Here is a 25,404-nt window from a genome sequence, read left to right as displayed (position 1 = left end):
TACAAGCCAACTGATAAGAAGATCAAATATCTCTCTCTCCTACAACTCCCATGATAGAACATGTTTCAGAACTGAAAGAATATTAAAGTTTTTTTTAATGTATTGGAACTTTGAAATAAAGGCGAAGTTAAAAGAATGAGAACTGCCTGCCTCTCATCCTCTGGTACTGTGACCCTGGGACTAACAGCCTGAACAGTCAAAAGAGTTTTAATTGCCTGTTAATTGACATGCATAGGGAGGGAACCGATTGCTAAGGTAACCAGGTCCCCAGCCATATGGGGCTCTACAGCATGGTTCCAACACCTTGAGCTACCCTTGGAAGTGAGTCCCAGAGCTTGCTCACTGCAGCAGAGCGCCTGCTACTGACTCTGAAATCGAGCAGAACACTGACCCAGCGACTGATATTTGCAGGTAAGTTGACGAGAGAAGCTTGATGTTGAAATTTCCCCCATGAACTATGAAAAGGTAAATTTCTCCTGTTGGGCTCATCACTCCACCAAAATGACCTTACCTGGGACACCGTGGAAATCTTCAGTAGAATTTTGGAGTCTCAAAGTGTTAGAGCTAGAGCCAGCCTTAGAATCCATGACTCATCCATTGAGGAGACAAGCCTACAGAGGAGGAACAGATTTCTCAAGGTCAAAGGGTACGTAATGGCGAACCTGGGATTAGATTCTGGGTGTCAATGCTTCCAGGCTGGTGCCTTTTGCAAGTCATGGAATGACCTCTTGGAAGTATTCACTGAACTGAAGAAGAGATCCCGGGTAAGTCTCTCAACTTAAGTGTAGCAGAGAAGGGGCAGCTTCCTTGACGAGTTCATCAAGGTAAAGATAGTTTAGTTGGTGGAAATGAACAATAAAGGAACCCTTGAATTTGGCCATCCTGGCAGCAAAGGCTAGATTATTCTTTGACAAGTCACCTTCCAAATCTCTGAGTTCAGTGACGAAACCATTCTATTAAAATCCATTTTTCAGGCTACCCTATTTTACTTTTCCCCCAAAGCACCTGTGACTGTCCTTCCTAATTTACCATATGACTTTTAATTAATTTTTTTTGCATACTCCCTCTCTTCCCACACTAGAGTGTGAGCTCTATGAAGCTTAGTTTGCCTTCTAAGCTTACACGAGTATCTTAGAGACCCAGAGTTCTCAGAAGATGCCTTAGGCAAATGATTCGATAATGACTGACACCATTACTTGCTTTGGATAATCACTATGCCTACAAAGCCTTTTTTTAAAAATTTTTTTATTATTTTCTTTATTTTCATTTCAAATGCTATCCCGAAAGTTTCCTATACCCCGCCCCCCACCTCTGCTCCCCTACCCACCCACTCCCACTACTTGGCCCAGGCCTTGCCTTGTGCTGGGTCATATAAAGTTTGCAAGACCAAGGGGCCTCTCTTCCCAATGATGGCTAATTAGGCCATCTTCTGCTACATATGCAGCTAGAGACACAATCTCAGGGGGTACTGGTTAGTTCATATTGTTGTTCCACCTACAGGGTTGCAGCCCCCTTCAGGTCCTTGGGTGCTTTCTCTAGCTCCTCCATTGGGGATCTCGTGTTCCATCCAGCCTTTTTTTTTTTTAAATAAGCAGGACAATTCTCACCTAACAAGGACCAAATACAATATAATTATTCTGTGCTACACATTAGCACTAAATAAAACCTAGTTCTGTCCTTTAAATGTTCAAAATCAAGAGCACCTATCTCTCAGTCATCTCACCTCTTTTCATCTTCAAACCAAAGCCAACCCAAACAGTGACTCATTTCCTCCAACAAGGTCACACCTACTCCAACAAGCCATGCCTCCCAATAGTGCCACTCTCTATGGTCCAAGCGTTCAAATACATGAGTCTTTGGAGGCCAAACCTATTCAAACTTCCACATGTGGTGAATACTGCACACAAGCAGAAGGAATAAACTTTTCACAATCTACTTTAATTCTCTTCTCTCCTCTAGGCCACCACCCACCAGAGGTAGTGGAAAAGAATGGTTATTAGAATATGAGGGAAGTGGATCTGTTTAGAAATAGTTCTTTGAGGTGATTCCAATCTTCATTTCTCAGTCCAGTCCATTAGCAAACACCAAACCCAAATCAGTAGCTTTAGTCCAGTCTACTTGGCAGACACCACATAAATCAGCAAGGACAGCTTAATCCAGAAGAAACCTCGAGGCTCACCAATTTTGGCTTGAGTCTGAGAAAGTAACAGAAATCTCACTAGAAATTCTTTAGTGAGTTTCTCTCTCTGAAGCCCCCACAAGCGAAGCTCAGCAATGCAATGTTAGGTGAACCAATGCATTCATGTTGAGTTGGAGCAAAGTAAACCAGTGCTTGAGCTTCCACTGTCTGCGGGGTCATATTTATATTCTTTTAAAATATCATTTGTGTAACTTTAATTTTTTTCAAGCATCTATTTTTAATGATGGTTTTATCCTCCCTTTTACCCCATTAGCCACCAACATGGTGGAAAAGAAAGGATTCAGGGGAAGTGGACTTGTTTAGAAATGGTTCTTTGGAGCAACTCCCATCTGTGTTGCTCACAGGTTAGCAGTGGCAGTTCGATCCACTCACAAACACTCCACGTATATATCAGCAGTCCAGTTTGATAGAGTCGGGATAGCAAACATGAACCAACAGTGGTGGCACTACCTAGAAGAGACAGCCAGGCCTCAGCCTCGGCAGGAGTCAGCAGGAGGGACCAAAAGGGACACCAGGAGACATTCTCAGCTGTGCCTCTCTTGGTGAAGTGAAGATAGGCAGACTTGAGACCAACAGCTAGCTCTATAAGCAAGCCAAGCTCAGTCCCCATCACTGTCCATCAAGTCCTATTTATACCCTCCAAACATCACTTGTCCTCCATGGGTCTTGCCTCGGCATGTGCATCTGTCTCAACTGACATCACTCTGTGTACTGGCTAGTTTTGTGTCAACTTGACACAGCTGGAGTTATCACAGAGAAAGGAGCTTTAATTGGGGAAATGCCCCCATGAGATCCAGCTGTGGGGCATTTTCTCAATTAGTAATCAAGGGGGAGAAGGCTCTTGTGGGTGAGACCATCTCTGGGCTGGTAGTCTTGAGTTCTGTAAGAGAGCAGGCTGAGCAAGCCAGGGGAAGCAAGGCAGCAAAGAACATCCCTCCATGGCTTCTGCATCAGCTCCTGTTTTCTGATCTGCTTGAGTTCCAGTCCTGACTTCCTTGGTGATGAACAGCAGTATGGAAGTGTAAGCTGAATAAACCTTTTCCTCCCCAACTGCTTCTTGGTCATGATGTTTGTGCAGGAATAGAAACCCTGACTAAGATGCTCTGCCAATCAGCCCTAGATTGAGGAAGAGTTAAGAAACTGCAGCACACCACCAGAAGTTTTTTGGTGCGTTTATCTTATGGAGTCCCAACAAATGCAGCTCAACTACACAGTGTAAGGTGGATCAATACATGTGTGGTGTTAGCAAAGAATCCTTCATCTCATGTCCTTTCATGTGCTTGCTTTAGTATAACATCCTTTCACCTGTGTCAGCTTCAGCTAAATGTTCCTTCATGTGTTTGCGCCAGCAAAACACCATCCAACTGACTTTCCAAAGATCCCTTAAGTTCCCACTTCTCATGAATCCTTTCACATGTTTGCTGTAGCAAAACGTCATTTCACCAGTGTCTGCTTCAGCAAAACATTCTTTTACCTGTCTGCCCCAGCAAAACATCGTAACCTAACTGAGTCTCCAAAGAAACCAGAAATTTCCACTTTATCAAGCTGTAAATGAGCTGGAAGCTTTCTTCCTGCTGGAACATGCTATACAGAATGCTGGAGAGAAAAGGCACCAATACTCTACACATCTGAGAACATTGACAGTGACAACACTGACCTGACAGGCAATATGTGTGCACTGTCACAATATACTGGTAGGATTGTGATGTGGCAGACAATCACTTCCTGCTTGGATTCGAGGTCTAATCCACAGGAGGAAATTCACCTTGGGAGCTGTGGCCTAGGAGGTCATTGGCTCTTGAGGGGAACATAGTACAATTATTTTGTTAATGTACATGTTATCAAACTTATTTCTGAATACTTGGGTTTATGCCTATAAAATGATACAATCCTCAGTCTTCTTCAGAGAAGTATTTTATTTCTTCCATTTAAGAAGTAGTCATTAAAGAAGATACTCGGTCTCAGAACTAGTCAGAGTGCTGAGAATAGTGACCGTCGTGTGCTCATCCCTGAGCAGGACACATATATCATTCCCTCAAGGGAACACAGTAGAAGATGGGTAAAGAAGAATTTAAGAGCCAAAGGATAGAGGACAGAGAGGTATGCCTTCCCACATAAATATGTGTCATTGACATATACGTCAATATGACGTTGGTTGCTTACACAAGACTGGACCCATCAACATTTCATGACTGATGACAGAAGGACTCCTGGAGTCCCAACTCCCCTGAGGGACACTGCAGTTAATGGTTTCTGGGAGAGGCAGAGCCACCTTCTTCTGTGATATAGGCACTGATAAACTGTCCATGCTCCAATAAATAACCCTACACCTATGCTCATGTGAACATCCCTAGTTAAACTCATTGGCATGTGCATCCATGCACACACGTACATGCATATGTGTGCATGCACACACTTGGACTTAGACACAAAGGCACACAGACACACAGGTACACACTCCTACAGACACAGGAAAGTAGAAGGGTGGCTTCAGAAGAGGGGGAGGAAGGAGAAAAGGTGATGGGGTGAAAACTGCTAAGGTGTATGAAACAGTCAAAGAATAAACAGACTGGATAGAAAATTGAGTTTTGAAGCCGGCTGCTGAAATTGGAAAGAACTTAGGTCCTGACACCTTTCTGTAGAAATATAAAATGAAGATGCTGGTCTAGGAAAGAGCAGTATTTCCTTAACCACAGAATGAAGAACTACCATGTGCCCTAGCCATTCCATGCCTAGGAAGCTGTCTAAAAGAACTCATAGCATATGTCAGATAAAGACAGGTATGTTTACAGTTGTAATGTTCACAGACAAAAGCCAAAACACACAAACAATTCCAACATACACTCAAGAGCAATTGTACATACATAGAAATGGTATGCACATGGAGTGGAAGGTTTTTTGATCATGAAAATGGAGCATTCTGGCACATTTACAACCATTATGCTCAGTGAAAGAAGCAAGATATGAAGATTACATATACATGAATCCATCTACATGAGCCATCCAAACCAGACTAATCAAGATATAAAGACAATTTCTCATTGCAGGGAACTAGGAAGGGAGTGGCTGTTTAATGGCTACAGTGTAAACTTGCAGGGTGATAAGAAATGTCTTGGTTGTAGTTATATGGACTGTGAAGAAACTAGCTTTCACTGAGGCATGTACTTTTTTTTATAAAAAAAAGTGTTTGTTTTATTTCATGTGTATGCATGTTTTGCTTTCATGTGTGTTGTGCACCACACGCATGCAGAGCCCATGGAAGGCAGCACCTGGGTCCTCTGGAAGAGTAGCCAGTGCTCTGAATCAGTGAACCATGTCTTAAGCCCTCAGACCCTTTCATTTTAAATGGTTATTTTTATATTGTGTTAATTTAATTGATTGTTTAAAAGCAGCTCTCATTCCAAAACTGCACATCTTAGTGTCTTATCAATAACTGACAAACAAATCATTAAAAATAGATATTTTCTAATACAATATATTCTTAGTCTCTCCTCCCCCAACTTTTCCCAGATCCCCTCCCATTCAAATCCTCACTCCTTCTTTCTCTTATTAGAAAGCAAATAAACATCTAAAAACTAATAATAAAGTAAAATAAGATTAAAAACAAGTTGGAATAGGACAGACAAAACAAACAGAAGAAAAACTAAAAATAAAAATGTTCACATACACAGAAATCTCATAAAAAAAAAAACACAAAACTAGACGCCAGCCACAATATATAGTTTTGTCAATTACTGATTTCTTTCTTTCTTTTTTTTTAGATTTATTTATTTATTATATGTAAGTACACTGTAGCTGTCTTCAGACACTCCAGAAGAGGGTGTGTCAGATCTTGTTACGGATGGTTATGAGCCACCATGTGGTTGCTGCGATTTGAACTCCGGACCTTCAGAAGAGCAGTCGGGTGCTCTTACCCACTGAGCCATCTCACCAGCCCCAATTACTGATTTCTAAATGTAACAAATCAAGTTCAACAAAACCAAAACTCGAAGACAAAATTATTTGTTGGCTAATTCTATTGCAAATAAAGGTTCAGATGCTAAAGAGTCACTAGAAATTTTCCTGAACAAAACAATTTTAAAGTATTTAAACCAAGTTGGAATTTTTATTTTTTTATTTTTATTGGTTTTTAAACTTTGGCATATTTTACTATTTTGTGTATGTGACTGTTTTGTCTGCATGTATGTATGTGTACCTCCTGCAAGCCAGGAACCCACAGGAGCCAAAAGAAGACATCAGATCTCCTGGTCTTGGAGTTACATAGTTGTGAGCCATCCTAGAGGTTCTGGGAATTGAACCCAGATCGTCTAGCAAGAACAAAGGTTGCTCTGAAGCACAGAGTCAACTCTCCTGCCCAAATCTGGAATCGTTTTAAGTTATTTTAAGTTAAGTCAAAGTCAATTTCGTTTTACTTACAGTATCTTAGATACACTGGTATATATTGACAACTGATCTTGTTATTTTGACATAAATAACTTAAAAACTACAGATAATTAAGAAAAAAAATCCAGACTAGCCTATGTGGTTCAGGATTGGGTTAGAGTCATGGGATTCTCCCATAAGCATCCTGGGAGCTCTGGTGTCATGACAGAATGTGTGGTGGTGTCTACAGGACAACAGCTGCTAGGTCTGAACTCTGGCGAGCATTCCCTAATGCCTGCACACCAGGCAGAGCATCCGACACCAGGACAACACAGCTATAACTCAGGCTGTCCTGGATTCATGATTGGTCAGACGTAACGATCCCCACTGATTTGAGCTCAAAAGGATAAAGCTGACTGAAGACTGATACTTTTCCTCAAATCCTACTGGCGCTTGGTGGGATGCAGTTCTGTTAAGCTGTTAAGAAGTGGTTGGTGATCTATTACACCATTATCCCTGCGTCTTGCAATGCCTCATCATTTATTTCTGAGCTTAGACTACCAGCTCTCCTCTTCTCTCCACATCTCTTCCTGTTTCCATTCTCTCCTCTGTCTTTCTTCCCTAGCTTCTTGGTTATTAGATGGTTACTAGAGGAGGTTGCGTTCTATAGGTGCCTACTCCTCCAAAGTCAGACAGACAGATCTTAACCAACAGGCAAACAATCTCCGTACAGAATTTAAGCCACTTGCCTATATATAATTGACCATGAGGAGTGTGGATAAAGGCGTGATACTTACCACCAGAATTCATCCCAGAGTCTCATTTTTGATGCATTTTCTCCTGAACATAGATACATTTCAGAGCTTGCCTTCTGGTGCCATCTGTGAGAACTATAAACGGGGTGTGAAATGACAATATGAAAGGCCCTGTAAAAGAAAGATAAAGGTCCTGAACTTGCTACAAACAGAAGAGTTAGTTCTTGGAGACTCAAAGTGAGCATGCTAAATCTTGAGCCAGGCAATGAGCTAGGTTTAAGTGTGGGTGAGATTAAACAGTGGCCCCTATCTTCTAGGAGAGAGATAGAAGTCCCTGACTTTGGGCATCATCAATGGGAAGCGTGGCTGTCACCCGGAAGTATAATGAACATGAACTAACCCGACATAAACTGGCTTGCTCATCTAGAGACTGAGGACTTCACCCACTTATGGCCCTTGGTCATCCCAGAATGCAAGTTTTCCTTCACAGAGGCGGATTTGCCTCCTTCCAGGTATATACATGATTTGAAAACTTTATGTGGTATTTAGTATGTTGCTGATTACAGGTGAAGTTGACTCTCCCAGGCAAAGCTTCCACAGTGCTCTGTCCGCATATTTGTAGAGCATGGATCACACTGTATATTAATGATCTGTTCCTTGCTGGCTCCTTCACTAGAATGAGAGCTACTTATGTAGGAAAACGATTGCATCACATTGAGACAGGAAAAACAGACAATCCCCTGTGCGCCCACACGCTCTCAAGCACACTCACACAAAGCTGCTATTAGACATTCAGACTTCTCACCTACTGTTTCCAAGGTCAAGCCCTTGTCCACCATGCCCTGTCTTACAAACAAACCTTGAGCCCTTCAAAGTCTTCATGTGAATAATCATAGCCTCTTCTTCATGAGAATACAAACACAAGGTTAGATGGTGCTATCTACAATGGATGCCGTTGGTCAATCAACGTTTGGTTGGTTGGTTTTGTTTGTTTGATTGTTTCATTTTGGTTTGTTTGTTTTTTGAGGGTTTTGTTTTGTTATTTTTGTTATTTTTATATTTTTGGTTTTGGGTTGTTCTGTTTTGTTTTGAGACAGGATTTCTCTGTGTAACCATGGCCATCCTGGAGCTTGCTCTGGTCTTAGATCAGGCTGGCCTCGAACTCAGATCTGCCTGCCTCTGCCTGAGATTAAAGGTATGTACCCCCATTGCCCTTAGTGACTGATCAAGGTTTCCATTCTCTAACACAGGCAAAATATTTAATAAAAGTTCACTGAAATTATAAATGAATAGGACAATTTACAAGATCTGCCTGAGTTGGAAAATATTTTATCAACGTTCCTGACAACATTTCCTTTGAACAGAAAGAGAAACCCTCTTTTAGACATTCCATGACATTGGAGTGAGTCACTCATTTCCCTTTTGATTAAGGGAGAGAAATGACAGAAACTCTTTGTTCCTCATCTTGCACAGAAATGTTGGACTTCTCTGAGTAGTGAAGGTGGGAGCAAGGGCCAGAGCTGCAGCTGGGAGCCAGGCATAGTAGTGAATGCTCTAATCCCATGCTCTGCAGGAAGAGGCAGGTAAATCTCAGGGATGTACCCAGGGTGCCAGGCTACTCAGTGAAACAAACGATCAAGAAAAGGAGGTCCCGGGCTGGAGAACTGGTTCAGGGGTAAAGAGGCACCAGTGGTTCACAGGCACCAGGCTCTGGAGCCAGTTCCCAGCACTGAAAAAGAAATTTCAAAAGCAAGGGATAGAAACGGAGATAGGAAGGTCAGAAGAAAGGAAAATGAAAGATGCTGCCACATTGCCATGTCCTGTCTGCTGTTTCTGGTCAAAAAACAAACTGTAATGAGCATGAAGCTTTCCACAAGGGTGATGTCCTGGACAAGGGATGGCTTTATGTCATGTCCCACTGCAGCTGATGAAGTGTCCATGAGGAGTTGACACGCCCTTTCTCTGCTCCTCCACATCCTAAATTAGAGTCAACAACCATGACTGAGCTAGGACTGTATGCTGATGCTGTTCTAAACACATCATAGGCCTTGACTGATTTCTAACAGGTGTTCATCCACTCATCATTATGTTATGACCCTCATGCCATCAGAAGAAAACCGTAACACAGAACTGAAGCGTGGCCCCAAGTCACACAGCTACCCAGTGGCAGAGATGGGTTGTCAACTGAGTGCCACACTCAGTGGGCACTGCCTTACTGAGTACCCCCGAGGTGCTCCACCTGCCATGCAGAAAGCCTGCTATGATAGGCTCTTGGGCCTCTTCAGGACATGGCTGGAACCCACCTCCACCATACTGCCTGTTCCTGAGTGACATTCAAATCTGGTAATCTTAGAACTCACTATGCAGTCTAGCCTCGAATTCACAGAAATCCTCCTGCCTCTGACTGATGAGACCTGGAATTAAAGGTGTGTGCCACTATATCCAGTCTATTTTTATTGTTTTACTTACATAAGAAATTTTTTTTGCCTAATATAGTGGCGCATGCTTTTGATTCCAGCACTCAGGATGCAGAGGTAGGCAGATCTCTGAGTTCAAGGCCAGCCAGGTTTCCCTAGTGAGCATCAGGGCTACCAGGGCTCCACAGAGGAAATCCTATATCTCTCAAAAACAAAACAGAAGCAAGCAGAAATATCTGCCCACACTGAGGGTGCAGCTTGAAGCAGGAGATGTGTACCCCCACCCCCATGTTCCATGTTAGAGGACAACTTGGTGGAGTTGGCTATGTCTTTCTCTCTGCATAGATTGTCAGAGTTGAACAACGGTCTCCAGGCCTCCAAGTCAAGTGCTTTTACCTGCTGAGTCATCTTGCCAGCTCTGGGCCTGGATTACTCTACTTAAGTAGATGCATCAGCATGGGACACTTAGGCTATTTCTGATGTTCAATGTCACTTTGGCAAACAGGTGCTCTCTCCTTTGCCTATGAACCTAGGAATGGAACTGCCAGATCAGGAAATGAATCATTAATTTTCCCTTTTCCCACCCACACAGATCAAGTATCACTGATATACTCTTGTTCATATATTGAAGAAGCTCTAGGTAGTTCAACTCAATCTATGGCAGAGCCCACCCAAAGAGTATCTGGAAAACATGAAACAGATTCTGCAGATTTATTTATTTTTTTTTGGATGAAGACTTTTATTTTTTCCTAAGATATAAATTCCATGCATATCAGGTAATTATAAAGAAGAAATTTAAAAGGAGATTTTTTTTGTCTTTTTTAAAAATTGAATATTTTATTTTATTTACATTTCAAATATTATCCCCCTTTCTAGGATTCCCATCTGCAAACCCCCATTTCATGCCCGTTTACCTTGTTTCTATGAGGGTGCTCACCCACCCACCCACTCCTGCCTTACCACCCTGGCATTCCTCTACACTGGAGCATCAAGCCTTCACAGGACCAAGGGCCTCCCCTCCCACTGATGCCAGCCAGATAAGGCCCCTTAAGCTCCTTCAGTCCTTCCCCTAACTCCTTCATTGGGGCCCTGTGCTCAATCTGATATTTGGCTGGGAGTCCCTGCATCTCTATTGGTCAGGCTCTGGCAGAGCCTTTCAGGAGACAGCTGCATCAGGCTTCTGTCAGCAAGCACTTCTTGGCATCAGCAATAGTGTCTGCATTTGGTGTCTGCATGTGGGATGGGTCCCTAGCTGGGGCAATCTCTGGAAGGCCTATCCTTCAGTCTCTGCTTCATTCTTTGTCTCTATATTTCCTTTAGATAGGGACAATTCTGGGGTTAAAATTTTGGAGATGGGTATGTGCCCTCATCCCTCAATCGGGGTGGGGGAGCATGCCTAACCTTTGGATATGGTCTCAACAGGTTCCCCCTCCCATTTGTGGAGTATTTCAGCTAAGGTCATCCCTATGGGGTCATGGGAGGCTCTTGCTTTCCTGGTATCTGGGACTTTCTGGTTGCTACCCCCAATTCCCCATCCCCCATTACTACACACCTCTGTTCAACTTCCTGACCCTCTGTACATCTCCTCCACCCTCTACTTCCCCTGATTGTTTTGTTCCCTCTTCTAAGTAAGACTGAAGCATCCACTCTTTGGTCTTCCTTCCTCTTGAGCTTCATGGGTCTTCCACACTCTTTGCCTAATATCCACTTACCAGTGAGTACATACCACGTGTATTCTTTTATGACTGAATTACCTCCCTCAGGATGATATCCTCCAGATACATCCATTTGCCTAAGAATTTCATAAATTCATTGTTTTTAATAGCTGAGTAGTATTCCATTGTGTAAATGCACCACATTTTCTGTATCCATTCCTCTGTTGAGGGACATCTGGGTTCTTTCCAGCTTCTGGCTATTATAAATATGGCTGCTACGAACATAGTGGAGCATGTATCCTTATTATATGTTGGAGCATCTTCTGGGTATATGCCCAGGAGTGGTATAGCTGGGTCCTCAGTAAGTACTATATCCAATTTTCTGAGGAACCGCCAGACTGATTCCCAGAGTGGTTTTTACCAATTTGTAATCCCACCAGCAATGGAGGAGTATTCCTTTTTATCCACATCCTTGCCAGCATCTGCTATCACCTGAGGTTTTTTGTTTGTTTGTTTGTTTGTTTGTTTGTTTTTAATCTTAGCCATTATGACTGGTGTGAGCTGGAATCTCAGGGTCGTTTTGATTTGCATTTCCCTGATGACTAAGGATGTTAAACATTTTATTAGGTGCTTCTCATCCATTCGAGTTCCCTCAGTTGAGAATTCTCAGTTGAGAGTTTAGCTCTGTTCCCTATTTTTAATAGGGTTATTTGGTTCTCTGGAGTTTAACCTCATGAGTTCTTTATAATTAGACATTAGCCCTCTATTGAATGTAGGATTGGTAAATATCTCCGTATGACTTTAACCAAACAAGCGAAAGATCTGTATGACAAAATCTTCAAGTTCCAGAAGAAAGAAATCAGAGGAGACCTCAGAAGATGGAAAGATCTTCCATACTTATGGATTGGCAGGATTAATATAGTATAAATGGCCATCTTGCCAAAAGCAATCTAGAGATTCAATGCAATCCCCATCAAAATTCCAACTCAATTCTTCATAGAGTTAAAAAGAGCAATTCTCAAATGCATTTGGAATAACAAAAAAACCAGGATGGCTAAAATTATTCTCAACAATAAAAGAACATCTGGGGAAATCACCATCCCTGACCTCAAGCTGTACTACAGAGCAATAGTGATAAAAAAAAAAAAATATTGGCACAATGACAAGCAGGTAGATCAATAGAATAGGATATGACCCAGAAATAAACCCACACATCTATGGTCACTTGAACTTTGACAAAGAAGCTAAAACCATCCAGTGGATAAAAGAGAGCTTTTTCAATAAATTGTACTGGTTCAACTGGCAGTCAGCATGTTGACGAATACAAATTGATCCATTCTTATCTCCTTGTACAAAACTCAAGTCCAAGTGTGTCAAGGACCTCCACATAAAACCAGATACACTGAATCTAATAGAAGAGAAAATGGGGAAAAGCCCCGAACACATGGGCACAGGATAAAAGTTCCTGAACAGAACACCAATGGCTTATGCTCTAATATCAAGAATTGACAAATGGGACCTCATAAAATTGCAAAGCTTCTGTAAGGCAAAGGACATTGTAAATAGGACAAAAATGGCAACCTACAGATTGGTAAAAGATCTTTGGTCACCTTTTTGTTTCATTTTATTTGTTTGTTTGTTTTTACTGGGTTTCCTTTATTGGGTTTGCTTTTCATTTTTGTTCTGTTTTTGCTTTGGGAGCAAGGAGACAACACAAAGGTTGGTGGGCATGGAGATATGGAGCATCTGTGAGGATCTGGGGAAGAGGAGAGAATACAGTCAAATTATATTGCATAAAAAATTCAAATAAAAAGTATAGCAAAAGAAAACAAACAAACAAAAAAACTGGGAAAAGAAAGACAAGTCTTGGATGTTCCCAGTCACAATTGAAATCATAAAAGGGAAAAAGTAACCTCAAAATACTGGAGAATGCAGTGGTTACCCAAGACCATGGAGAATGTGGGTGAGAAGCACTGGTGAGTGCCCAAGAGATGGACACTAAGACAGAGTTGGTGAGAGCAAGGTTTCTGGGGTGCTTTAGCACAAGGGGAGCATGGGTAGCATTCACATACTGTGAACTTTTGAAAACTAGAAGAAACTATTTCAAATGCTTTAAGCACTTCACAAAGCAGCATACATAAAGTATCATATGGAACCCCCACTAATATGTATGATTTTTTTTTAAAGGTCTTCACATATCAGTGAAAATATGTCAGGAAGGAATGAAGTCAGCTAGTGAACAGGTATGTGGGAGGAACCCTGGACACAGACAGAGCTTTTTACCACATCTTTATCCAAGTCTTATTATTTTTCTTGCCGTTGCTGGGTTCTTCACAGGTGTGAAGACAGAGCTGGAATCTTCCACTGAACCACCCTGTTAGCTAAAGATGCCATTAAAAATGTAATAAGAATTAAGGATCCCAGGGCATTCTCCTGGAGAATGAAGCTTGGTTGGGTGCCAGGAATCTGATACTCACATAATAGGCTTTCCTTGGGTGGAATCTGCAGCAGTTTCTCAACAACTGTTTTCCCCTCCATATGGGAAATCTTCACGTCTTGGCTCAGGTTGATGTTTTATTTCTTTCTAGCTTCCTATAAACACGACTGTTAACAAGAATTTTCCCTGAAAACACACACACACACAGAGAAACAGAGACAGAGACAGAAAAAAAAACAGAGAGACAGAGAGACAGAGACAGAGAAACCATTAGGCATATGTCTTCCAACTCAGCTGAATACAAGACACATTCAGGAGAACATCACATAACCAGCATAACGAATGTCACTATACATTCATTGGGCAGCTACACAAAGTACACCTGTCATTAATCTTTTAAAGTTTGAACTGAAATGTCAATCTGTAGAGCCCCTCCAGGCCCTCCCCAAAAGAGCGGGTTAATAAAACGTTCTCAGAAAGCGCATTGCTGATACTTGATCGTTAGGGGTGGGGAGAGGGAAAGGCAATAATTCCCTTCTCTAATTACCATCACGCCAGCCCTACTTTCTGTGGTTTCCTGATGGGCAAACAATGAAAATGACCCATTTCTCTCTCCTTTCCTCAAGCTTTGGTTGGCTTTTGATTGCCCCCAGTCCATTCACAGCACTTTGCTATGGCGTCTTATCCCTTATTCTCAACAGTCAACTTGGAGATAGAACTCAGAGTGGATTAGTAGCAATTATTTGTAACGTAACAGGAAGACTTTAGGGAACGCAGAAGATTGCCGATATTGGTGACCTTCCAAAGGTTTCTTCACCTTCAAAACTCTTTGGATTAAAACTTTAATTGGAACCGGTATAGCGAAACTCCCACAAGCCAATGAAGAGATACAAGACACCAAATAGAAAGCACTGAAACAGGATATAGAGATGTACTGGCTGCTTTCACGTCAGCTTGACCCTGGGAGAGTCATCAGAGAGGAAGGAGCCTCCGTTGAGGAAATGCCTCTATGAGATCCAGCTGTTAGACATTTTTCTCCATTAGTAATCAGTGAGGGAGTAACCATTAGTAACCATTGTGGGTGGTGTCTCCCTGGGCTGGTGGTCCTGGGTTCTATAAGAAAGCAGGTTGAGCAATCTATGGTGAACAAGCCAGTAAGCAGTATCCCTCCATGACCTTTGCATAAGTTCCTGCCTCTATGTTCCTGCCTTGCTTGAGTCCCTGTCCTGACTTTTTTCAATGGTGGGTCATAATCTGGAAGCATAAGCCAAATAAACCCTTTCCTCTCCAACTTGCTCTTTGGTTATGATGGTTTTTTGTCAGAGCAATAGAAACCCTGACTAAGACAAGAGTGATGTGTTGATAGAATGTCTTAAGTGGGTAACAAGAGTGGTGCCTACAAAGGAGGCAGTAATCAGAATCAAATTATGCCAACATGACCCAAGTCTAGGTGCCTTAAAATGGCAAAATGAGAGTAGAAGACAACCACAAATGTTGGTGAGGGTGTGAGGAGACAGAGTCAGGACTTGCCAGTTTTACAGTTAACCCACAGCCTTAGTAGGTAGGCATCTGGCAATATTTAATAGCATTAAGAAGGGGGTATTCTATGACACAGCTACTCTATTGATGGGACTACCTAGAAAAAATTTCCCCAGTGAGTAGATAAAGGGTATATATGAGATACATATACGCTGTGGTGGTATCCATCACAGAAAAATGAGTAGGTAAAAAAATATGGCACATTTATATGTTGAAATGCAGGCCCGTGGTAGAGTGACTAACTGCTGTGCGATTTTTTTTTTTCTTCTGAGAAAATAAGAATAAACATCTTTTCTCCCCAGAGAATTTAGTGACAACTGAACAAAGAAACAGTTCCACACAGATCTAGCTGTTGAAGCAATAAGTTTATTAGGGTGACTTAAAGAGCGTGAGGGAGGTTGTTTACAGGGGTGTGTGTAAGTGACTCAAAGTCAATTATATTGCCAGAAAGTCATATTTAATTATCATAACGTTTTCCCTATTCTGTCTTTCCCAGCCCTCTCTCCCTGTTACCATGACTGGACTGTATTTTATATGTCTCTAAATATGAAAATGTCTCTGCATATGCAAACATCACTTCCTGTATATGTTTTCGTACACTAGTGCGGGGATGATGACAAATGAGAATGAATGGCTTCCCTAGAGTTCCTGTCCGTCCTGCAAGGAGCTGTACTTTGGAGCAACCTACTCCCACCCAAAACTCACATATGGCTTTTGCAACTCCACATGCAGCTTTGTGAATAGCCTGCGTTTCAAGAGCCTTGGAAATTTGTTTAGCATTTTGACTTATGAAGCTCCCTCCTCCCTCTAGAATAGAATGCTTGATTAGGAGAAAATAGAGATGCAACACTATTCAAAGCTACATGGATAGACTGTTGCGTCACACTTTCAAGGCAGTTTCTTCTCTAGCCTCTTGATCGTAGGTAAAATTTCTAAGATTCTTTCCAATTTTGTGCTCCAGTTATTCTTTCTTTTCCATGAAAAAAAAAGCCCTATAACACTATATTCAACAACAAAGCATATTAACCATTTCAGAACATTTTTACTCATATAAAAAAATAACCTACAAGAATGTCTTTTTATGGAGGTGCGTTTTTAATGTATCTGAGCGAGAGAGTGGTGCCTTCCTTGATCTGCAGCATTTTACCACATTAAAGCTTTCCCTTTTTATATGGGTCAATGAAAATGAATACAGAGAGAAGTCTAACAACAGCCTAAGTAAATTCTATAGAAATCGGAGAGCCCTTACTTGGACAACCAAAGCTGCAGCCGATGTGGTGATGGAGGTAGTATAGTAGAAAGAGAAATCGAGTAAGAACCCATCTTGTGTCTGTACAGCTGACTCGTAGCGGCCTTTTGGCCTAACTTCCTTTGGATCAGACTTTAATTTATTGAGAAAGTAACTCTTGAGATGAAAGAGAGAAAACATGAGAGAGGGAGAGAGAGACTCCTTAGAGAAGTGTGGGCTCCATTTGCAAATTAAAGCACAAAACAGAAAAAGCACACGGTACCATAATGAAATCCATTCTGCCCTGTGCTAGAGGAGCCCTTTACCATAGACACATCCATTTTTTACTCTGTGCTAGAGGAGCCCTTTACCATAAACACATCCATTTTTACACTGTGCTAGAGGATCCCTATCCCCCACTTAAGAGCCCATTGGGATTCAGCAGTGCTCATGTCAACCAATTACTATTTCGTCTATGAATAGGAAAATACGTGAATGGCCAGTGCAGTTGCAAAGGAAAACATTTGCATAACATCAGCCCTTCCTTGGTTGCATAATTAATCTTTTGGGATTATGCGTTTGTAAACATAATTTTTCAGAGCAGTGTCAAGAAAGTCCATTTTACCTATTGAAACACTCTAAGTCATAATTATAGCCAGCTATTGTTTATGGAGCAGCCTCTAAGTACCAGACATCCTACAAATCTGACTGGTGATCCTCCCCACAGCATTATAAAGTGACTTTTATACAAGAGTTCAGACCAGGAAGTTCAAGCCTGCAGAGAGCAATTAGCATGTCCACAGAAAAAAAGAATTCAAAACTTGATTGCTCATAGATTTCCATTCCTTGTGTGTTCCCCCACACACACTGTTGTCGTTGCTGACATCACTTGTTATGTCGCCCAGGCTGGTCCTGAACCATTCAGCTTAAGTGATAATCTGCCACTCCTCCGGAGTTCAGAGAGAACAGGCAAGTGCCACTGTGTCCAACTTAGTGTCCCCATAGTGACACTAAGATGTCACCCAACCCTGTTTGCATCATTTCATTTAGTTCACCAGACCTGCGAGCGGTGTATACCCTATTATACCCATTTTAAGTGATGGGAAAATGTAAATCTAAGGAACACAGCACATGGTCCGCCACACTGTAGCTGGAAAGCAAGCAGAGAGAGCTAGATTTAAGGTCTTGGTAATCAGGTGATGTGTTTCATTTGTCTTTACTCTCTATTTGTTACCATGCTGGTTTAGAAACCCAGGGCTCCTGTGAACGCACGCCACATGTACCACTCACCTACATCGCCAGACCTCGTTCCTGGTTTTTAAAGCTGGATTTAATTTTTTTTTACCTATAACAGAATTATACTTTCAGGGCAGTAAGACTTTTTAACATGCCCATAGGTTAGGTGTATGCCACCATCTCTCAAGCTAGCTCCTTACTATTACCTGTCTGAGCCATGTTCTCCTCTCATGCAGACCCCTGCATTCCCTGCTATAGTCTCTTCTTACTATAGTACTTTCTTTTGGAGGATGTGATATGCATTGAAACCTGTGGAATGCACCCTCTACTCCTCTACGAAACTGGATTTTATTTTTCAATTAGTGACCACCATTGGACCTCACTCATACTGTCTCTTGTAATAATAGTCAGTCTCTTTTCATTGGTGAGTAGGTTTTATTGTGTGATGAGTACTACTTGTTTATTCAATCTACCTTTAAAAGGAATTTGTGCTGCTTTCAATTCCCGATCAATAGAAAAAGAACATTCTTTTCTTCTGAATGTTCTGTGACATTCATTTGTCACCGCTAAGAATGGAGGTGTTGGGTCACATGATGTTGCCTACACCATATAAGAAACTGCCAGGCAGTTTCCCAGAATACTCTTGTCACATTTACTTTCTCATAAGCAATGTATGACAGTGTCTATTGCTTCATGTTCATTGGAACTTTTCTTTTCTCTTTTTTTTTCAGACAGGGTTTCTCTGTGTAGCCCTGGCTGTTCTGGAACTCACTCTGTAGACCAGGCTGGCCTCAAACTCAGAAATTCGCCTGCCTCTGCCTCCCAAGTGCTGGGATTAAAGGTGTGCACCACCAATGCCCAGCTTCAGAAGTTTTTAAATTTCAGTCATTCACACAAATGTATTAGCATTCCTTTGTGTCTCATTCGCATTTTCCAATTAAGTTTCTTTAAATGAGTATGATAAGCATGTTGAGGTGTTCCTGGTTGCACAGACCTACAGTCCCAGCATGGGGAAGCTGAAACCCAGCATTCATAAGGCCCTGGAATGAATAGGTAGGTAGGTAGGTAGGTAGGTAGGTAGGTAGGTAGGTAGGTAGATAGATAGATAGATAGATAGATAGATAGATAGATAGATAGATAGATAGATACTGAGATCCATAAGCTATAGGCACTTATTTGCCTCTATATTTCTTGCTTAATAAATTATTTAATTGAGGATTTGGAGCATTTTGAAAAGTTTATTTTAATATTATGTTGAAGAGGCGACATCGACACTAAACTCTGACTGAAGCGAAGAAGTGAGAGAGTAGACGTGAAATATTCTGGGCCCTTCCTTCTTCATCTGCAGAGGCTCACACACAAACAGCCTTGGCACGCTAGAGAATCAAGTCATAGCTGCTCTAGCGAAGAAAGTAGTGAGGCAGGAGGGAAGCAACTAACAAGTGTAAAGGGTGAGGCAGGGCAGGTGAAGAAAGATGTCGCAGGACAGGTCAAAGTAGGGCTAAGCCTAAGTGCTATGGAGACTGTTAGAGAGCTTAGGCCAGAATGGGTCATGTAGACAAATATGACACAAGGAACTCAAACAAAAAAATGAAAACAGGAAATATAAATAAATCTCCAAACCCCCGTCCCTCTCTATGTCCCCAGATCAAGCTAATCTCTACACAAAGATGGCATGCTTGCAACCCTGTAAAGCCATGTCCAGAGCCTTGATTCTTAGATTTGTAGACTGCATCTTCCTACCAGGAGAGCCAATGTGCTGAGGGTGGGAGAAGAAAGGGGAAAGGAGAATCCACTCTCTGCCTCTTGCTGAGCCAGCATCTGCTCAGGACTGACTCGCTGAAGAGGCTGGGTTCTGCTAGTGTGGGGCACAGGAATGCCTGCCAAATGACTTGCTTAGAAACTGATGGGGACCCAAGTTGAGCCCGGGGAATCAAAGCCCTCCACGGTTAGGCTAAATTATTCTTCTGGTTTAGAGAGAACAGCCGTGGTTTCAGTTTTTCATTGAAATTCTCCAAAGCAGGGTGTACTCTCACCATTAAGCAGAAATCTCAGACCCAATCCCGACTCAGATCCTTGGGAAATTAACGTTCTGTGAGTCTCAATTTGCTTATCTATAAGTTCACACACACACACACACACACACACACACACACACACACACACATACACATAGACATAGGTTATTTCCTTATTTATTTAGAAGCGTATCAATCAAGCTTTGTGGACACCAAGATTACGTAGTCTGACAAGTTATTCCATGATTGTCTGGGTTCAGCAAGCAAGCAAGTGACGGCTTCCTCAGAGCATCCTGAGTATTTCTATAAACCATCAAACATGGCCCTTGACCAAAGACGTAAGTAATATCTGAGCAGCCAGTTAATTTTTTTCTGGGGTGGGGTGGGGGTTGGTTCATATTTTAGTTCTTTCTTTAAAGTGGAATTAAATGACTGGCCTGCCTGGTTATGCCAGCCCAGCCAAGATACAGTGTCATTGAGTGGTGAGCCTCCTGTATCAAATGCCTCCCCAGAGGAATTATCTCCATTGTCTCCACTCTAGGCAGCAGCTTCAGAGACACTTGACACATTTGTTCTGAACTTGTGGTGACCTACTTACTCTAAGTTTCAATTTTTTTTTTCAGATAAAATTAAAAATGGACAAGGCAATGACATCATTGCTGCCATTCTTGGGAGGTTTAAAAGAAACAGAATAGCACTTTCAGACTCTAGGATAGAGTTAGAGGCTACAGAATGAGGAATCCGCCAGCTAATTATCATGTTGCTGTTTTGAGTGGGTTTTTAAAAACAAGGATGGATCCTGGGAAAGCCCAGGCCCCCTTTCCGAAGCCCAGGCCCCCCTTTTCCATTCCATATTGTTCTTTTCTTTTCTTTTTGATTTTTTTAAAACATAGGTCCAGGGTGAGGCTGGCTTTGAACTCATGGTCTCCAGCCTCCACCTCCCCAGTGATGGGATTGCAGGTGTGTGCCACGGCACACAGCGCCTTCTTCTGCTATCCTGTAACAACCTGGGCTCAAAACAATCTGGGTTCAAAACTGGATGGGTTCAAGCTCAATGTTGCCACTTCATGATACAGTGAATCTTAGTCACTTCCTGTCCCCAGTTCTATGTCTCCTTGTTGGTCTCTGTGATCCAGCCACTTCCATGATTATGAAGACTCCACTGATCAGTATGGGAGACTCCTGAATTAGCAATCAGTTCTTTAATCCTCTCCACAGATACTCCTGAAGAGTACGTTGTATAGAGTGTGGACTTCGTAATACTGACTTTGTGTGACTTAGGGTGACAGTAACCATCCATCTTTCTCAGATTCTATGCTGGCTTGTCTTATGTCAACTTGACACATGAAGTAGAGATATCTGAAAGGAAGGAACTTCAGTTGAGAAAATGCCTCCATAAATTCAAGCTGTAAGGGCTGGAGAGATGACTCAGTGGTTAAATGCGCTGACTGCTCTTCCATAGACCCTCAGTTTAATTCCCAACATGGTGGCTCACAGCCATCCATGATAAGATCTGATGCCCTCTTCTGGTATGTCTGAAGACAGGTATATATATATATATATATATATATATATATATATATATATATATATATATATATATGAGAGAGAGAGAGAGAGAGAGAGTCTTAGTCTTTCCCATAATAGTTCCAATTTTATAGATAAGACAAAACAAAATCTAGGCATTATGCATATGTTCATTTAACTGTTAGGTAAGTGTAAAATCTCTCCTGTGAGTCAACTTTCTCCTCTGTCCAGGATTAGTCTTTTCCTTTCCCAGCATAAAACTTCTGTGCAATGTTTTATTCCTTGGGCTCTGCTCTCTGTTTCAAGATCTAATCCTGGGGCTGGAGAGATGGCTCAGTGGTTAAGAGCACTGACTGCTCTTCCAGAGGTCCTGAGTTCAATTCTCAGCAACCATATGGTGGCTCAAAACCATCTGTAATGCCCTCTTCTGGTGTCTGAAGACAGCTATACTGTTGTTTACTCATATACATGAAATAAATAAATCTTTTTTTTTAAATCTACTCCTTTTCCATTGTCTTCCCCAGGACAATGCCTCCTCCTTAGAGTCCTGTGATTCTTTCTGACCTCCACCCTCCCTCATTAAGCCATTTCATGGAGTTGCTATTAGGCTAGTCCCTAGGAGAATAGCATCACTTCCTTGCCCCCCAGACACTGTGATGGCCTCCTTACCTATAGCATGGAGGCCATGTTTCTCGTTACACTCACCTGATCCTCCTTAGCAGCTCTCCCCTGCATCCTTTAACTCCATCTCCTGCTCTTCTTTCTGTCATCATTGTTCCCTCCATCTGAAAAGCCAGTCTCTCCCCAACAGCACACAGATTCCAACCATCCTTAAAAAGCCACCCTTTTCCCAAAACCTACCAAGATTCCCACCCACCAAATAACCAGAGCTGCCATCCTTCCCAGACTTCCATAAAACGCTGCCCTCACCCTGATTCTTCCATTTCTGAGATGTTTTATAACCATGTTATGTTCTTTTATTTAAAAGCAGAATCTCTTTCCCATAGCTTGTTTCTGGTTCTCGGGTGTCTTGCTCATATCTTAAATCAAGGAAGGACTCTAAAATTATGATTTTTTTCAGACATGTATCAAATAACGTTTGAATGTTTTATATTTCATTAAAAGTGGAGGCAATTTTGATGTATTGTTGCCCTTGATATCAAATATTCATAATTATAAAGATAACTCAATTCTTTGTAATAACCAAACGGTATGCATTTAGATACATTACCAAATAAATGTATTAATAAAGTGTGTTTTTATAAGTAGGCTGTGAGTAAGATTTTACAGCATTAAAAATTATGAAAACCATTATAGCAATGAGGTCACGTTTTGCCCCTGGCAGATTGAAGTATTTGCATTTTCTATTAGACTTTCTGCATCCCAGGAGACAGAATGATGGCTGGGGTTTTTTTATCCTATGGGGTAAGATTAAAGGGAGAGAGCTGTTTTAAAACCAAGGAACAGAACAAGAGGGTCAGGGGGGTCAGGGGTACAAACACTGCTATTTAATAACTTTGTGACTTGGAAAAAAATCAGTTAACTTCTCAAAACTGTTTTCAGTCTTGTTAAACAGGGCTTAGGTCTCAATCACAAGGCTTCTGAGGAAGTGAATGGTATGTACACGGGTAGTTTATGGGTCACTCAGCAAATGGCATCAACCTCCATTACAAGGGTTAGCTCGGGAAGAGGTGGTATGGCTTTTTTTCATTTAGCAGCGTTTTTCAGTTTTTAAATTTTGACTTCCTTTGTGAATTGCAACCAATTCTATCAGAAGCTAAGGAAGCCGATGAGTTGGGCTTTAACCTCTAAGTTGCCCCAAGGGAGAGGTAGCTAATGAAAAGACACATGAGTGAATTATCCGCACTCCTCTGCTGAGGTACAAAATTACTTTTGTATAGATATCCAGCTTGCTAATTATGTTTTTAAAATTGAATGAATGTTGGGTTTTGGGTTTTTTTGTTTTTTTGTTTTTTGTTTTTTGTTTTTTTTTTTTTTTTGTCTTTAGTCCTAGAACTGATCAAGATGCATTAAAAGGAAAATATCTGATTTTAGTCATAACTCAAGAAAAATCCACTTAGCAATGAAATGCATGGTCAAATAAATACTGATGCTTGGATGTGACGGTGTAGATAAAATACTTTCTTACCTGCATTCTCTTCCCTCCAAAATCCAAGTTGAGAAATCTCCAATAGGACGCCGAGGTGCAGAAAAGCCTGCCATCTGAATTAATTTGAATCGCTGTAAGAACAATGTCTCCTCTTACCAGTTGGGTCTCAAGCTCTCTTTTTATTCTTCCATGAGATTGCTTTCTCTGCTCTTTCTGGTGTCATGTGCACCATTTAGGATTCGAGGGCCCTGGGGGCTCCTCACTGTTCTGTGCTGGCTTATTCTAGGCCTTGCTCACAAACGAGTAACACCCACCAGCTGTGCACTTTCTTACACTCTTACACCCTCAGAGTGGCTGGGCAGAGGCAGTCGTGTTGTGATTGCCCCCCCCTTTCCCATCCCCCTCCCCCTCCCCTCCCCCTCTTGTGCATAGTTTCCAAAACTCAGTTCTGGAGTCATTACTGAGACTGGAGATCTTTTTGTCTTCCTTGTTGTCCTTAGAGAAAGGGTCCTCGTGTCTCCCGCTTCTAAAGAGATGACTTTCCATTCTGGCTTGTTAGGCTAGCCACCAGGTCTCCAGTTAGAAAATCAGTACTGCAATCAGAATAAGGAATGGAATAAAATGTTGCTGATCTTACAAAGGAACTGGGGCTGGTACACAGAGTTGGACTGGAATTTCTAACCTTTCACTTTCTGTCTTTGCTTTCACCATCCCAAAAGAGCAGTTTTCTACTAATACTCACACAGAGAGAGACAGAGCGACAGAGACAGTGACAGAGACAGACAGAGAGACACAGAGAGACAGAGACAGAGAGATAGAGAGTCAGAGACAGAGAGACACAGAGACAGAGAAACACAGAGAGAAGCTGGGGGTGGGGGGAGAAGCAACCAAAAGATAACAGATGCTATCTTTATAGCATCTACCCCCCCCCAAAAAAAATGTCATTCTGTTATCACTGCACTGTCCACAGAACTGGTTGACAAGGAGCAGACATCCTTATTTCTGTGGAGGTGACAAAACTCGGATGGTGGCTGGGCATGGCAGCACATCAGGCACAGTGGTGCATCTCTATGATCCCAGCGCTTAGGAAGTAGTCACGGGAGAATCAGGAGTTTGAGGCCAGCCTGGGTTACATAGTGAAACCCTGTCTCCAGTAACAAACACACGGGCAGGAGCTGTAGCTTAATACTGCACTTTCCTGCCATCTTGCACAGCTCACCAGCAGCTTGACTCTAGATAAAGCCAACCCCTTCCTGGTGAGCCTTATGTGGGTTGACTTTGCAATTCTGAGAAGTTTGTTATGTTTTTTCTAGCTCAGACTGTACCATTAACCACAAGAAAAACGGGGCACATCCCAACCCATAAATTGTATTTAAAAATCTTTATATTAAAATAACCACATAAACTGTCAAGAGAAAGCAACACCTTTAACATTTTATTACTTTATTTATTTATTGTCTGTGTGCACGTGCACATGTGCATAGGCATGTTGGTGTCATGTGACACGCACGGAGGTCAGAGGGTGACTTGTGGGAGTCAGTTCTTCCCTTCCATCATGTGGGTTCCAGAGATTAAACTCAGTTCACCAGCCTTGGTAGTAAGCATCTTTACCTGCTGAGCCATGCCATTTGCAAAAAAGCAAAATTCTTGTATACGGTTCAGCTACATGCCTTGCTAATATCTACCTAACACCTTTAGACTATAAAAATGACAGTGACTTGTGATTCATCCTAACACATTTTAAGTTACACTTTTCCCCCAAGGAGGAGGGGACTTGAATTAATGACTTTTTCTTCCTTTCCTTTCCTTTCCTTTCCTTTCCTTTCCTTTCCTTTCCTTTCCTTTCCTTTCCTTTCCTTTCCTTTCCTTCCCTTCCCTTCCCTTCCCTTCCCTTCCCTTCCCTTCTCTTCCCTTCCCTTT

At 41.9% G+C, this 25,404-nt stretch overlaps 1 protein-coding gene across 1 annotated transcript in view; it reads left to right on the top strand.

The window, feature by feature from the left end:
• The first annotated feature begins 653 nt into the window (after nt 1-653).
• Nucleotides 654-25,404, top strand: part of LOC115065092 — a 48,402-nt gene continuing 23,651 nt past the window's right edge. The window contains exon 1 of the mRNA XM_029544758.1: nt 654-764. Within this exon, the coding sequence (XP_029400618.1) occupies nt 654-764 (111 nt within the window). The remainder of the gene's footprint in view (nt 765-25,404) is intronic.

This window comes from Mus pahari, chromosome 12, assembly GCF_900095145.1.
Source record: "Mus pahari chromosome 12, PAHARI_EIJ_v1.1, whole genome shotgun sequence".
NCBI classification, from domain to species: Eukaryota; Metazoa; Chordata; class Mammalia; order Rodentia; family Muridae; genus Mus; species Mus pahari.
Note: the sequence above shows the minus strand (reverse complement) of the source record. Positions and strands in the feature narration are given on the sequence as shown.